Source organism: Papio anubis, chromosome 16 (assembly GCF_008728515.1).
Source record: "Papio anubis isolate 15944 chromosome 16, Panubis1.0, whole genome shotgun sequence".
Taxonomy (NCBI): Eukaryota; Metazoa; Chordata; class Mammalia; order Primates; family Cercopithecidae; genus Papio; species Papio anubis.
Window position 1 is genome coordinate 11,098,580 of NC_044991.1, and position 15,751 is coordinate 11,114,330.

Below are 15,751 nucleotides of genomic sequence, written 5' to 3' on the forward strand. Positions count from 1 at the left end.
TGAACTCACCATGAGGCTAACCGGGCCTGGGGCCCGGGGCTGCTGAGGAGCTTGTTACCCACTCGGACCCCAGACCCACCCAGAGATTCTGCTTCAGCAGGTCTGAGATAGGGTCAGGGGTCTGGATTTTTGCCAAGTGTTCCGGGAGACTCTGGCCCAGTGCTGCCTGGGAGTTACTGAGTCCTATAGAAACCCAAGAGGCAGAAAGCAATTCCTCCCGGGAGGAATCTGGCTTTCCCAGGGAGAGACACTGAGTGTTTCCACATCTCTAAAATGGGTACAGCCCTAACATCTGTGCTACCCGTATACATGCTCTGCACGGGGTTATGTCAGGTACCAAAGGTCAAGCCCTACCCCAGGACCTCAGGAGATAACAGAATGTGAAACCAGAGGCCCACTCCTAAAGGGCGTCTAGGGCTGGGTGTGAACTCGGCCTCTAGTCCAAGAGCACGGGGGAGGAAGTGCAGGTTGTAGGCAGAGGAGAGTCGGGGTCACTGTGCTTTGCAGGTATGTGTGAAGGGGGTGCAGGAGAAGGCTGGTGAGGGGAACTGGGTGGGAGAAGATTGAGGCCTGGACGCAGAGGCCAGCTGGTCAAAGGAAGAAAGTCAAGGATCGGGGAAAGAACCAACTACGTGAGATGAGATCAATAAGTAAAGACAACTAATTAATTAGCTAAAGTGTCGAACGCGTCTGCAGAGGCAAGCGCAAAGGGCAGAACGTGATAAACAAACTAATGAGGTACTGGTTTCGGTAGCGTCGTCGACGAGAACAAATTAAGATCAAAGTGGATCGAGGTCGAAGTCGGTCAGTCGAGGTCGAGTCGAGTCCGGGTGCCGTTGAGATTGGGGCCCCGGGGCGGGGCGGGCAGTGGGGCGGGGCAGCCGGCTCACCTGCAGGATCTTGCAGCGGTCAGACAGGCAGTCCATGTCGTCGCACGGCTGGTACATGCCAAGTGTCACGCAGTTCAGCAGGATCACCAGCATGCTGACACATTCAAACCACGTGCACACCAAGTCAAGGACAAAGCAGCAGGTGGGACCGTGCCCGTGGGGGCTGGGGTGCACCCTACAGTGTAATACCCCCAACCCACCACACACACAGGTATACACCCCATTCCTCGTTCTTCTCCCTCTGGGTGCTATCCCTGCAACAGCTCAAAGCCCGTGGTGCCAATTTGCCCCCATCACAACAGACATGGCCATATGCACCAAACCCACCAGGCCCCCAGTTGCAGGACCCTGCTCCTTGCCCAGCCTGAGAGCTCCCCTCAGGCCTAGAGAAGGCAGAGGTTCCCGGAAGCCTGGCTGTCAGGAAACTCTGGGCTATCCCAGCCTCTCCACCCCAACCACCACCCTCTGACTGTCACTGCCTCCCTTCTCTGACCACCTTTCCCTCCCCTGACCCATGTTCCCTCCTTCTCCGCCAACGCCTGGGTCTGGAGCCAGCAGAAGGCCCTCCTGTAGGGCTGAGATTGGCTGGATGGCCCCATCCTTCTCTCCTTGCCCATTGCCACGGTTAGGGCTCAGGTAGGGTTCATCACCTAACTCCAAAACACCCACACCAAGCCCAGCCCTGGCCTGCACCACATAGGGTGGGGCTGGGCCCCCTCAGGCCTGGTCAGGCAGAAAGACTCCTGCCACGGAGGGGATCCAGAGCCGGCCGTGAACCTGGCCTTGGGCAGGGCCTCTGGGCACAGCTTGCAGCTGGGGTGAGTGGGCTCCCCTCCTGCACCTGGCCAGGCTGCTCTCCTCACCACTGCTGAGAGCCCCTCCACGAATGCCGTCCTCCCTCCCTCCCAGGCCAACTCCTACCCATCCTTAGAATACAGCCTGCAGTGTCCAGCCCCGCCACTCTCAATCCTCCCAGTCCCAGGACCAGGAAGGTCAGGCCTCAAGGAACTCAGGGCGGTGTCACTCCCAGCCCCCACCTGTCATACCAATGAGAAATCCAAAGCCTGCTCAGATCTCCTGAACTGGGATCTCCAGTTGACTGAGTCCTGGGGCCTCAGAAAATATATGCCTACTTGAAAAGAGGCAACCCAGGATGAAATGGACTTGAGTTGCACACAGTATGAATAACTGAGGTTAGACACCCAGGTGAACTTCCAGACCATGCAGCCTGACCTTACAGGCAATGACTGGAATCAGCAGTAGGTTCTCCTTCTCTAAGAGGAGAGATGCTGATAGAACTCACCACACCCCACCTATGCAGCCCCCTCTCCTCCCCCAGAAACGGAGTGTCAGGAAACAGGGGCTCTCATGCAGTAAAAGCAGCAAACAAGACAACAAAGCAGGGAGACCTGCATTTGAACTCCAGTCCCAGCACTGACTGGCTCTGTGGTCTTCGGCAAGCCCCTCCCTGTCTCTGAACCTGGAGGTCCTCCACCGGATGACCAGGAGCCTCCCCATCAGCCTCCTGGGTCTGCCCTGGCCCCTCCAAACCACCCTCCCTGCAGCAGCAGTGAGCAGTTAAAAACATCAGCGAGACCACCTCCCTCCCCAGCGCAAAACCCTGCCCTGGCTCCCGGCCTCTCTGAGCACAAACTTTGAAGCCCTTGCTTGGCTGCAGGGCCCTGCCCTGACACCCCATCTCCCTCTGCCCTGCCCTGGCTCACTCTGCTCTGACCTCACTGGCTCCTGCTGCTCCTTAGACACACAATGAGTGACATCAGGACACTCTGCCTCAGGGCCTTTGCATATGCTGTTCCCACTTCAAGGGCTGAGCTTCTAGCATCATGGTCACCTCCTCTGAGAAGTCTCCACCCAACCTCATCACCCTCAGCAGCCACACGCCCTCTTCATGCCCTGCCACTGTCTTGCTGACATGCTCATTGTCTCTGCCACTGCTCTAATCTGCATTCCAAGGGGGACAGGGACTTTACACTCACGGCCCTAACATCTAGTAGGTGCTCAATGAACATCTGTCGGATGGATAGATACGGTTGTCCCTCATTATGTGCCGTGTCAGTTACCCACGGTCCACTGTGGCCCAAAATTAGGTATGAGTGTGGTACAATAAGAGATTGGCGTGGGGGGAGACCACATTCACATAACTTTGATTATCACACGTGATTCTAATTGTTCTTTTTTTTTTTTTTTGAGACAGAGTTTCACTCTTATTGCCCAGGCTGGAGGGCAATGGAGAGATCCCGGCTTACTGCAACCTCTGCCTCCTGGGTTCAAGTGATTCTCCTGCCTCAGCCTCCCAAGTAGCTGGGATTACAGGCGCCCGCCACCACGCCCGGCTAATCTTTTGTATTTTTAGAACAGATGGGGTTTCACCATGTTGGCCAGGCTGGTCTTGAACTCCTGACCTCAGGTGATCCATCCGCCTCAGCCTCCCAAACTGCTGGGATTACAGGGGTGAGCCACTGTGCCCGGTCTAATTGTCCCATTTTATTTTATTTTATTTTATTTTTATTTTTAGTATTTATTTATTTTGAGACAGTCTTGCTCTGTTGCCAGGCTGGAGTGCAGTGGCGTGATCTCGGCTCACTGCAACCTCCACCTCCCAGATTCAAGCGATTCCCCTGCCTCAGCCTCCCAAGCAGCTGGGACTATGGGCACGTGCCACCATGCCCAGCTAGTTTTTTTGTATTTTAGTAGAGACAGGGTTTCACCATGTTGGCCAGGATGGTCTCGATCTCCTGACTTTGTGATCCGCCCGCCTCAGCCTCCCAAAGTGCTGGGATTACAGGCATGAGCCACCACGCCCGGCCTGATTGTTCTATTTTATTATTGGTTGCTGCTCATCTCTTACAATGCCTGATTTATAAATTAAACTTTATCCAGGTATGCAGGTATAGGAAAAAAACATAGTAAATACAGGGTTCAGTGCTATTTGTGACTTCGGGCATCCACTGGGGGTCTTGGAATGTGACCCCTGTGGGTAAGCGGGAGTGCTGCTGTAAATCTCTATGGGCCCTGCCCACTCCAACATCCAGGAACTCCGGAGTGTCTCCAAGCAAACCCCTCACCCCTCCATTTCAAAGCCCTTGCCCTTAACTGGGATGTAGCCACACCAGCAGCCAAACCCTCAGCGGGACCCCACCCAGAGAGGAGTGGGAGAGGTGACCTGGTTTCCACGGCAACAGCCTCCCTCCCATCCCCAGCCCTGCCCACTTTGGGATGCTGCCTTCTCGTGGCCTCTCCTCAGCTCCTCCCGGCCCCAGCCCTGCTCCTTCCTGTCCCCTCACCCCACTGCCACTCTCCCACCATAGCCTGTAATTAATTTCAGTCGCTGCCAGGGCCCCCTTCGAGCCTGAGCCTGGCTCCAGCAGCAGCTTCATCATTAATTAACTTTTTTGAAGTTCAAACGTTCTAATTACCAGAGAACATCCCCCATCCCCCTCGCCTTTCCCCTTTTCCTGTCGTGTGCTCTCTCCTTCGAGCCCCATCCTCTGCTCCCTCTGCCCTTCCTGCCAGTTTCAGGCTCAAAGTGCACTTAACGGTGTCTCTCAGGAGTCTGGTGCCCCTGCTGCCTCCTCAACAAGGCCCTGAGCAGTGGAGGTCAGCAGACCCATTTTACAGATAAGGAAAGCTGAGACACGCAGAAACCAGGGGCCTCTCCCAGGCTGCGCAGCTAGGAAGTACTGGCGCAGAGACTCACACCAGGCCTGCTGGACTCCAAGGCCAGCGCTCTCCTCTGCGAAGTACGGCCTGTCTCTGCCCATGGCTCTCCTCCCTCCCCTGAGGCCTCTCAGCCCATCTTCAGTGTCTCTCCCCAGGACCCTGACCCAGCACCCTTTATATCCCCCAGCTCTGGTCTCTGCCCTGCCAATCAGCCCCACAGGATAACCAGGCATTTGCTGTGTGCCCAACACAATTTGAACATTTTCCAAGTGTTATCTCATTTAATCCTCACGGCTCTATTATAAGCCCGATTTACAAATAAGGAAACCAAGACACAAAAGGGAAACAGATTGGCCCAAGGTCACCAGCTGGAAAAGAGCAGAGCTGAGACACAAAACCTCAGGCTGGAGGCTTTTCCTGCCTCCGAGCTGTTTTGCCACTGCCAGGCTAATCTGCCTGAAACACGCTCTCCTGATGCCTCTCTCCTGCTCAAGAACCTCCCATGGCTCCCCATCACCCTCCCGAGCCTGATGCGCAAGGCCTCCTAGACTCTCGCCTCAGTGAATCCTTGCAATCTTGCCACTCACTGGCCTTAGCACTCACTGAACTCCTCGCTTTCTCCAAACACACCCTCTGCCTGCGCCTTCCCTTTCCTCCACCTCTCCAGCAGGCCGACTCTTTCAGAGCCCCGTTCGCAGGTCACCTCTTCCTGAAGCTTCCCCGGATGTGCCTCTCACCCTTCACAAGGTGGTGGCTCAGCCTCCTCTCCAGAAGCGCTCCCACCTGCCTTGGCTAGCACGTACCACGGTAGTGAATTTGGCAGTAACTCTGACGACTGTGTGCCCGGCACCCTAGGGACATGACCTCAGCTCTCACAATCCCCTGGGGACGGATGAGGAACAAGCCTGGAGAGCTGACACCACTCACACAAGGTCACCCAGTCCCCGAGCAGCCCAGATTGACTCGCGGCAGTGCCGGTGGCCGCTGCACAGCGCTGCCTCTGTGGTTCATCTAACTCGTCCACTGCACTGGGTCCCCCCAGGGGGCAGATGGAGTGGCTTTCATCCCTGGGCTGCTCAGCTTGAGAAATTCAGCGATGGACGGTCTCAGCCCTTGCCCAGAGGTACCCGGGGAAATCCCAGATGGCACAGTTTGGGCCCCTTCCAAGAGCCCAGGAGGCTTAGAAGTCAGGCCAGAACTGGCATCGCTGCCCGCGGTTCCTGACACACTCCCCACTGGCTCAGGGATCAAAAGCACCAGCCCTCCTTGAAGTTAAACCAGACAGTGCAGCGTGGGGTATGAGGGTGGCGGGGGGAGTCAAGGTGTCCAGCTTGAGCCACTCTGCAGCCTGGCCCAACACCTCATGCTTCCACCATGAATCACAGGTGTTGAGGAACTGTCTGAGAACACAGGCAAGCAAAGCCGTGAGGTTTGGAGACAACCTGAGGGAAGCTGGAGCCCCAAGGGGCAGCACAGGATTTCCAGGTGACAGAGCGGGCAGGGCTGGAGTGCTAGTGCCACGAGGGCAGGGAGTCTTCAGTGACTCCCAACCACCTCTCACAGCGAGGCTTGAAGCCCTGCGATGGGCATCTGAGGCCCAGCCGCCTCGCCTACTTCACCCCTCAGGCCCTCACTGCGGTAGGGGTGACCTTTGCCACAGAGCAGCCCTGCTGATGTCGTTAGAGAACAACGGCTCCAATCCCTCATTGCACTGACGGAAAACAGGGGCAGAAACCTGTCCCAGCTCCACAGCAAGCCCAGAGCAGAAATGACACTCAGACAACAGACTCCCCACCCACGGGGGTCCCCAAGCCACAGTCGATTTTTCAAATTCACACGGAAACCCTCCGCATTTCCCCACACACTCGGCACAGCCACAGCGCCGTCACTTTAAGCTGATTAGATCCCTGACGGGCAGCCCTGAGCGCCTTTGAGGAACACAGATGGAGAAACAGATCAATGGTGATGCAATCAATCGAGTTTCCTTGGCAGGCAAAGCCATCCCAAGCACACAGGCCTAGGGGAGAAAAACACTCAGGGTCCTTGGGCGCCACCGCAGAGCCCCCCAGTGACTCAGCACAGCCTGGGCCCTCAGCCCCACTTCCTACCCATGTCCCCCCACCACACCTCTCAAAGTCTTCAGAACTGGGGTCTCAGAGCTGAGCAGGGGAAATGAATGCGCTTATATTGTGTGCCTGCTGTGTGCCAGGCACCGGCCTACCGATGGTAATAATGGTGACCAGTCGCAAACTCTTCTTCAGTGACCCTGAGTGTCTGTTTGCCAAGGAGCCTCCAAATCAAACAGCATGCATGGCCAAGTGCAGTGGCTCATGCCTGTGATCCCAGCAATTTGGGGGGCCAGGGCGGGCGGATCACCTGAGGTCAGGAGTTCAAGACCAGCCTGGCCAACACGGTGAAACCCTGTCTCTACTGAAAATACAAAAAATTAGCTGGGCATGGTGGCAGGCGCCTGTAATCCCAGCTACTCAGGAAGCTGATGCAGAAGAATCACTTGAACCCGGGAGGTGGAGGTTGCAGTGAGCTGAGATTGTACCACTGCACTCCAGCCTGGGTGACAGAGCAAAACTCCATCTTAAAAAACAAAAACAAATGGGCTTGCATTATCTCATTTAAACCTTGCAGCCAGCACAGGAGGCAAGAGCCCCAGTAGTTGTGAGCTCCTGGGACCAGGGTTTGCCACGTGGTGTGCACCAGAGAGCCCCTTTTATTGTCATCCTCTAACAGGACCAAGGGGTCTCTCATTGTGGGCTTTAAACAAAAAAAAGGAAAAGCCACCTCCCCAGGAGAGGACTAAGAATCTCACACTGGTATTACCTGCTGGTTACTTCATATTACCTTAAGTAGAAAATAAGAGATATGACCAAGCATAGTGGCTCACGCCTATAATTCCAGCAATTTGGGAGGCCGAGGCGGGCAGATCACCTAAGGTCAGGAGTTCAAGACCAACCTGGCCAACATGGCAAAACCCCATCTCTACTAACAATGACAATACAAAAATTAGCTGGGCATGGTGACACGCACCTGTAATCCCAGCTACTCAGGAGGCTGAGGCAGGAGAATCACTCGAACAGAGGAGATGGAATTTGCAGTGAGCTGAGATCGTGCTCCTGCACTCTAGCCTGGGTGAAAGAGCGAGACTCCATCTCAAAAACAAAAACAAAACAAAAAAGAAAACAAAAGAAAAGAAGAGATGCTAGTACAGACCCCTTGATTGACGTCTGTCCTGTGGCATACTAAATCTTCACCCACAGGCTTTTGTAAAGAATCCAGGTCGGGCCGGGCACCATAGCTCACATCTGTGATCCCAGCGCCGGGAGCCGAGTGGTGTCAGATCACTTGAGGTCGGGAGTTCAAGACCAGCCTGGCCAATATGGAGTGAAACCCATCTCTACTAAAAATACAAAATTAACTGGATATGGTGGCGGGCATCTGTAATCCCAGCTACTCAGGAGGCTGAGGCAGGAGGATTGCTTGAACCCGGGAGGTGAGGAGGTTGCAGTGAACCGAGAGTGTGCCATTGCACTCCAGCCTGGGCAACAAGAGTGAAACTCCATCTCAGAAAAATCCAGGCCAGATGCAGTACCTCACATCTATGTGATCCCTAGCACTGGGAGGCTTGGCAGGAGGAGAGTCCACTTGAGCCCAGGAGTTTGAGACCAGCCTGGGCAACATAGTGAGACCTCATATCTACAAAAAAAATTTAATTAGCCGGCTGTGGTGGTGCGTGCCTGTAGTCTCAGTTACTTAGAAGGTTGAGATGGGAGGATCACTTGAGCCCAGGAGGTGGAGGTTGCTGTGAGCCAAGATCAAGCCACTTCACTCCAGCCTGAGTGACAGAGCGAGATCCTATCTCAAAAAATAAAAATAAAAAAAGAATCTGTCAACCAATTCAGGCCTAGCAATGAGCAGCATCGGCATGCAACACCAGCAAATTTCTCCCAAACTGGCTGATACTAGTGTTATCCCCACTTTACAGGTAAGGAAACTAAGGCCACAGGAGCTGGTTCTGGGGTCACTCAGGTGGTATGTGGCGATCTGCACTGCCTCTCACTGGCTGCAAATCCCATGTTCTCATCCACACATCCTGCCATCACCCGGCTCAGTGTCTGCCATGCAAGGGACCCCCAGTTGAGATGGGTTTAATAGAATATTTGCTCTTTCCTCCCCACCCACATTGTCTCCCTGTGAGGCTCCGAGCCAGGCAAAGGGAAGTGGAGTCTGGGTCAGTGGTGAGCCCAGCCGGCAGCCCCTCTGGCTGTGTCCCTGCTGGGGGCCCAGACCTGTGTTGTATCCAGTGGGGTCAGGAAGGGGGATGTTCCAGCCCCTGCTGTGGTTCAGAAGGAAGGATTTACCTGCAGGAAGAAGGGGAGGGGAAGCCAATAAAGGCATGTTTGCCTCAAGGTCCCCCAGCCAGGAGGAGGCTGAGCCGGATCAAAACCCGGCTAAGTCAGATGATAACCACACCACACCCTAGCCACCAAGGCCTGAGAGGTCAGGATGTGGACTAAGGGGACAGGGTCACCAGGGAACCAGGGAAGCCACTATGCTGGGGCTCCCTCCGACCTGCCAGTTCCCAGCTAGAAGAGCAACTGTGTGGAGGGGCAGTGCCCGGTGCCCCGGCAGGCCCTGCAGGGCAGCCTCCTCTCCAGGAGCCGAGCCAGAGGCCTGCATGGTTACCATGGCGACCACCACTCTCCTGCAGGCCCAGGCGACAGTCAGTTTCTGTGATTCGGGGGGCTCTGGGAGGCTGGTGGGGGCGGGAGTGCTGGGTTTGGCAGGGGTGGCCAAGTTTGTTTTTATTTTTGTCAAATCTAAAATCTGATCCATTTCCCAGGGTGCGTTTCAGTTGTCTAAATAAATCAGGTGGAGGAAGGGAACTGGGGGCTCCATCCTCCTGGATGGGGGAGATAGGGAAGGTGGACGAGCACCTACATGGGGTGTACCTCCCCTGCTGGTCCCCAGTGAACCCAAGGGAGGGGGAGCTCAGGCCTCAGGTCCTCCAGGCCTGAGGTTCCAGATCCCAGTTCTTGGGCCAGCTCCGTGCTCCTCTGAGGCCAGGCCTACAAGCCTCCAAGGACCACCTGCTGTACACGTAGCCTGCGCCTCAGGGTGCTGAGATGAACCAGGCTCAGCTCCTTCCCCGAAGGTGCCCATGTGCGTCCCTGTTCCAGGACCACCCCGATGGTGACTGTGTAGCGTGTGTTCCAGCAACAGTGGCCACCGTTTTGAACATCAGCTGTTTCAGAGCCCAGAGTTTTAGAAGGACACTCGTTCACACATTCATTCGTTCATGCGTTTATTTATTCAATGAATGAACTTCATCATTCATTGAAAGATCATTGACTGATCTTTACAGACAGCGACCACTCTGGAAGGCTGCTCAGCAACTTCTACTAAAACCAAACATAGGCCCACGCTAGGACCCAGCGGGGCCATTCCTGGGTGCATACCCAGGAGAAATGCTCACATACCCTGCAAAAAGCCACATCCCAGAACAGGCACATCTGTGTTATCAGCAACAGCCCCAACCTGAGACAACCCAGGCGTTCACCAACAGAAGAATGGGGTAGGGTGGTGGTTTTCAACCAGGGATGATTTTGTCCCCCAGGGGACATTTGGCCGTGTCTGGAGACATTTTTGGTTGTCACGTTTGAGGGGATAGGACACTGGCATCTAGTGGGTAGAGACCAGGGATGCAGCTAAACACCCTACAATGCGCAGGACAGCCCCCCAACAAAGAATCATCCAGCTCAAAATGTCACCAGTGCCACGTGTGAGAAGCCCACGTGGAGTACCACACAGCCAGGAAAAGGACAAGCAACTGAAACACACAACAGCACGGAGGGATCTCTGCTGGGAAACAGAAGCCAGATGCAGCAGAGCAAACAACGCACGACTCCAATTACATGAAGTTAAGAGCCTGGAGAAGCCAATCTACAGTGAAGGAGGTCAGAAGAGCAGTAACGTTGGGGAGTACCCAAGGCGGGTGGGGGACAGGGAAGCTTCGGGGACTGGAGATGTTCTTCTTGACCTGAGTGGTGGCCCCAGGAGAGGACTTATATGAAAATGCCTTGAACTGCGCACTAGGATTTGTGAGCTCAACTTGTACATTTAACCTCAATAAAAAATGGAACAGCTGAGTGTGCTGGCATGCACCTGTGGTCCCAGTTACTTGGGAGGCTGAGGCAGGAGGATCACTTGAGCCCAGCTGTTCAAGGCTGCAGTGAGCTATGATGGTGCCACTGCACTCCAGCCTGGGTGACAGAGCAAGACTTTGTCTCAAAGAAAAAATGAAGAGAACTGCTTTAAGGAAAAACAAAAATGCAACTATTAAAAAACCACAATCAGCCAGCACAGTGGCTTACCTGTAATCCCAGCATTTTGGGAGGCTGAGGCGGGCAGATCACATGAGGCCAGGAGTTCAAGATCAGCCGGGCCAACATGGTGAAACCCCGTGTCTACTAAAAATAGAAAAATTAGCCAGGTGTGGTGGCGCGTGCCTGTAGTCCCAGCTATTCCAGAAGTTAAGGCAGAAGAACTGCTTGAATGCAGGAGGCGGAGGCTGCGGTGAGCCGAGATCACGCCATTGCACTCCAGCCTGGGCGACAGAGCGAGACTCTGTCTCACAAAATAATAATCATAAATAAAATAAAATAAAATAAACCACAGGCACCTGCTAGGGCAACTGCTATTACCAAACTCCACAGGAACCTTTACAACAACCTGCAGGGGTGGGCATCATCTCTGTTCCTTAGCCTTGCCCAAGGACACAGTTAGTGAGGGACAGAGCCAGGATTTGAACCTCATACCCTCCTGTCTTCTAATGCTCCTTTAAGCCTGTTGCACCTGTGGCCGCAGCTGCCTCGGGAGACGGGCACGGCAGACATTATCACACCCCACTTTATGGCTGTGAAAATGAAGGTCCAGAGAGGACGGCACTTGCCTAAGACGACACAGTGGTTGAGCTGTGACAGAAAGCTGCTCCATAAAATGAACAGACCTGCCAGACAGATGGTCCCAGGCCTCCCTCCACTTACATGCCTCCAGCAACAAGGAGCTCCCCACATGACAAATGGCACGATTGGTTCTGCTTACAAACTATGGTATCTCAGTGCATTGACATCCTTTGCAGGAGGGGACAAGGGAGGGAGCCCTTCCTTGTTCCTACCCCAGCCCCACTTCTTGGAATCCCCATTGTATAAGAACTCATTGGATTTGGCCAAAGTCTCTGATTCCCAAATACCCAGTAAGCTTCAGTACCCAGTGCAGACAGCGGAGTAGGGGAAGCAATGGCAGGAAACAGAGGCTGCCAGCTGGGACGAGAAGCCAGGGTGGAAGGTCCACAGGAAGGATGCTCCAGCCGAAGAGACTTGCCAGACACAGCTGCTTCTGTCACTGCTGAAGAGAAGGGCCAGGCAGGCCCCTGGGGGCCAGGGTCCCACTGTCTGTGGGCTGATCCAGCCTCAGGAGCCCAACCACACAGAAGGTGTGTGGGCAGGAAGCCTTCCTTGACTCCTGGGCAGGAGCTGCAGATGCCTCCTCTGGGACCTTGTCGTGCCTTGGATGCCCCCCTTCCTCCAAGCAGCCATCGAACTGAGAGGGTGAGGGCTCAACCAGTGTGGATTACATTATCCTCCGGCCTCCCTGGAGACCTGTCCTCCACCACACATCTCCTCTGCCTGCCCCTGAACACACGTACGTGTTCACGTGTGCATCCCCAAGGAGACCTGCCGCCCCTCATGCACCTGCACCCCTCATACACGTGTGCACACAGATGCAGCAGGCATTTGCACTCGCACGTGCCAGCAGCACTGGGCATGGTTGACCCCTCTTCTAGAACAGGGGTTCTTAACCTTTTCTGTGCCACAAGCCCCTTTTCAGATAAAGGTTTTATTTATTTATTTATTTATTTAAGAGATAGAGTCTAATTCTGTCACCCAGGCTGGATTGTGGTGCCACGATCTCAGCTCACTGCAACCTCCGCCTCTCAGGTTCAAGTGATTCTCCTGCCTCAGCTTCCCAAGTGGCTGGGACTACAGGCGTGTGCCACCATGCCCAGCTAATTTTTGTATTTTTAGTAGAGACAGGGTTTCATTATATGTTGGCCAGGCTGGTCTCGAACTCCTGACCTCAAGTGATTCATCCACCTTAGCCTCCCGAAGTACTGGAATTACAAGTGTAAGCCACAGCACCCAGCCAGAATAAAGTTTTTTTTTTTTTTTTTTTTTTTTTTTGAGACTGAGTCTCACTCTGTCGCCAGACTGGAGTACAGTGGCACAATCTCGGCTCACTGCAACTTCTGACTCCCTAGTTCAAGCGATTCTCCTGCCTCAGCCTCTCAAGTAGCTGGGATTACAGACACATGCCACCACGCCTGGTTAATTTTTGTATTTTTAGTAGAGACAGGGTTTCACCACGTTGTCCAGGAGAGTCTCAATCTCCTGACCTCGTGATCTGCCCACCTCAGCATCCCAAAGTGCCAGGATTATAGGTGTGAGTCACAGCGCCAGGTCAAATGCATTTTTTTTAATGTTGAAGTGTAGGATTAGTAAACCAGGTGCAGTTGTGAGCTATCGCCCCAGCTACTGGCGAGGCTGAGGCTCGTGGATCACTTGAACCTAGAAGTTCAAAGCCAGCCTGGGCAATATAGTGAGACTCCATTGCTAAAAAAGAAACAAAAAAAAGAACTTTAAAAGTTTTCTGTTTTTTTTTTTTTTAAAGTTTACAGTCAGGCATGGTAGCTCATGCCTATAATCCCACCCAGCACTTTGGGAGGCTGAGATGGGAAGATCACTCGAGGCCAGGAGTTCAAGACCAGCCTGGTCAGCGTGGTGAAACTCCATCTCTACTAAATACAAAATTTAGCTGGGCGTGGTGGCTCAGACCTGTAATCCCAGCTACTCAGAAGGCTGAGGCAGGAGAATCGTTTAAACCCAGGAGGCGGAGGCTGCTGTGAGCCAAGATAGTGCCACTGCACTCCAACCTGGGTGACAGAGGGGGACTCACTCTCAAAAAAAGAAAAAAAGAAAAGAAAAAAAAAGAAAAAGGCCAGGCCCAGTGGCTCACACTTGTAATCCCAGCACTTTAGGAGGCCGAGGCAGGTGGATCACCTGAGTTCAGGAGTTCGAGACCAGCCTGACCAAAATGGTGAAACCCTGTCTCTACTAAAATACAAAAAAATTATCTGGGCATGGTGGCATATGCCTGTAATCCCAGTTACTTGGGAGGCTGAGGCAGGAGAATCGCTTGAACCCAGGAGGCAGAGGTTGCAGTGAGCTGAGATTGTGCCATTGCACTCCAGCCTGGGCGACAAAAGGGAAACTCTATCTCAAAAAAAAAAAAAAAAAAAAAAAGCCTAGAACTACAAAGGAAGGCAGTTATGTTAAAGTAGTTATCAAAATATTTTTAAAACAAATTTTTGATAGAGAAGCATATATTCTTTCTTATCAACACAATAAGTAGCAAGCTCTGGTGCTGGACTGGATGCTAAGGGATTCTGCCTCAAAGTGATGGCTGTAATGATATTCTGAGAGCTCTATAAGGACCATGATGTGACATGGAAATATTGATGATTTCTATGGGTGACAGCCACAGGAGTTGCTAATAATACCAGTGTGGTTTGTTTCCTCCATCCATAACAGAAAGAAATGCTAAATTTCATTCAGGGGTCAGGGAAAACAAAGATGCAACTTGTGCCCATGCAAGCAGCTCATGAACCCCAGGTTCAGACCCCTGTTCTAGAAACTCTCTTCCCCAGGAGACACCACAAGCCCCTAGACTGGTCTTCCTCCCACTTTGTGGTTCTGTCGCTTAAATGCTGGGCTCCTCCAGCCCCAGCCCTCTGGTCCCCCGTCTCCTCTCCTTGACCCTATACCCACTTCCACAGCCTAACTGACTATAGCTGAACAGGTCCCAAGTCTGTCCCAGCCCCAGGCACCCTGACTGCTGAGCACCAGGCCTCCCAGACATAGTGCTGGGAAGTCTCTGGGAACCTCAGATTCGTCGCATCCAGATGGGACGTATCATATTCTCCCCAGACCACTAAATTCTCCCCCAGCATGTCCCACCTCCATGAAGGATGCACCCCCACCACCAGTCCTGGAAGTTGTCCAGACTAGAACTCCCCAGAACCTCCCTTCCCCTTGCACCACATCCATCTCAGGGATCTGTCCATTTCACCACCTAAACCTTTCCTCTCTGTCTACTCCTCAATGCCCCATTGCCCCAGGCAGGCTGCATTCTCTCCTTCCTGAACAGCCTTCTTCTGTAGCCTTGTATCCTCTGATACATCCCTCACCTCCATGGCAGCCAGACAGCCGTTTCAAAACCAAAAGCCTTTTGTGGCTCCCCACCACCTTCTTTCCAAAGTCCTTGGCTTGGCATACAAGGCCCTTTGTGCCAGCACTCTTGGTCTCCCTCCAGCCTCATTTCAGGTCATACAACCTCCACCTCCAACCTTGCCTGCCAGGATGCACCTCATCGAAAGTCGTGCTGCATACCTACTATGTGCAGGGCCACTGGCCAAGGTCTAGGGAAGAAACAGGCATTCCTGGAACATGGAACCCGTCTTCAAGGAGCTCATAGTCCAGCAGAAGGTAAGGAGAATAAGCCAGATACAAAAGGCCTTGTGAGTGGTACAAAGGATGAGTAATGGTGCCCAATATGGGTTTTTGCTGGGCATTCAGCAGATGGTAGAATGGGTGTGAAATTTGGGAGGATAATCAACAAGCATCTGCCAAACAAATGAATGGATAGATGAGTGGATGGGTTGATGGATGTGTAAATAGGCTTTTGGGTAGCAGGGTCCTTGTTGATTAAATAGGTAATTGTTAGGAAGATGTGTGGATAAATGCATGAATGTAAAGGTTGAGTGGAGGGATGGGTGGATAAGCAGATGAATGCCTCAAGAGATGGAAAGATAGGTAAATGGATGAATGGAAGGAAGGATGGTGGTGGTGGTGGTGGTGGATGGATGGATGGAAGAAATGGTGGTGGTGGATGGATGGATGGAGAATAATGGAATGGAAGGGAGTGGAAGGATGGACAGTGGATGGATAGATGGATGGATGGATGGATGGATGGAAGAAGAGGGAGAGGAACAATGGATGGAATGGAACTGGAGATGGACAGGACATGGAATGGAATGGAAGTAATAACAA

The 15,751-nt window shown here is 53.3% G+C and overlaps 1 protein-coding gene across 2 annotated transcripts in view; it reads right to left on the minus strand.

Moving 5' to 3' along the window:
- CACNA1I (calcium voltage-gated channel subunit alpha1 I) overlaps nt 1–15,751 on the minus strand; it is a 121,393-nt gene that overhangs the window by 92,145 nt on the left and 13,497 nt on the right. Inside the window, exon 2 of one of the 2 annotated variants that reach the window (XM_031656286.1) lies at nt 891–1,002. In XM_031656286.1, the coding sequence (XP_031512146.1) occupies nt 891–1,002 (112 nt within the window). Of the gene's footprint in view, nt 1–890; nt 3,098–15,751 lie in introns of those variants that run through there. The other variant, XM_031656284.1, reaches the window with a different exon arrangement.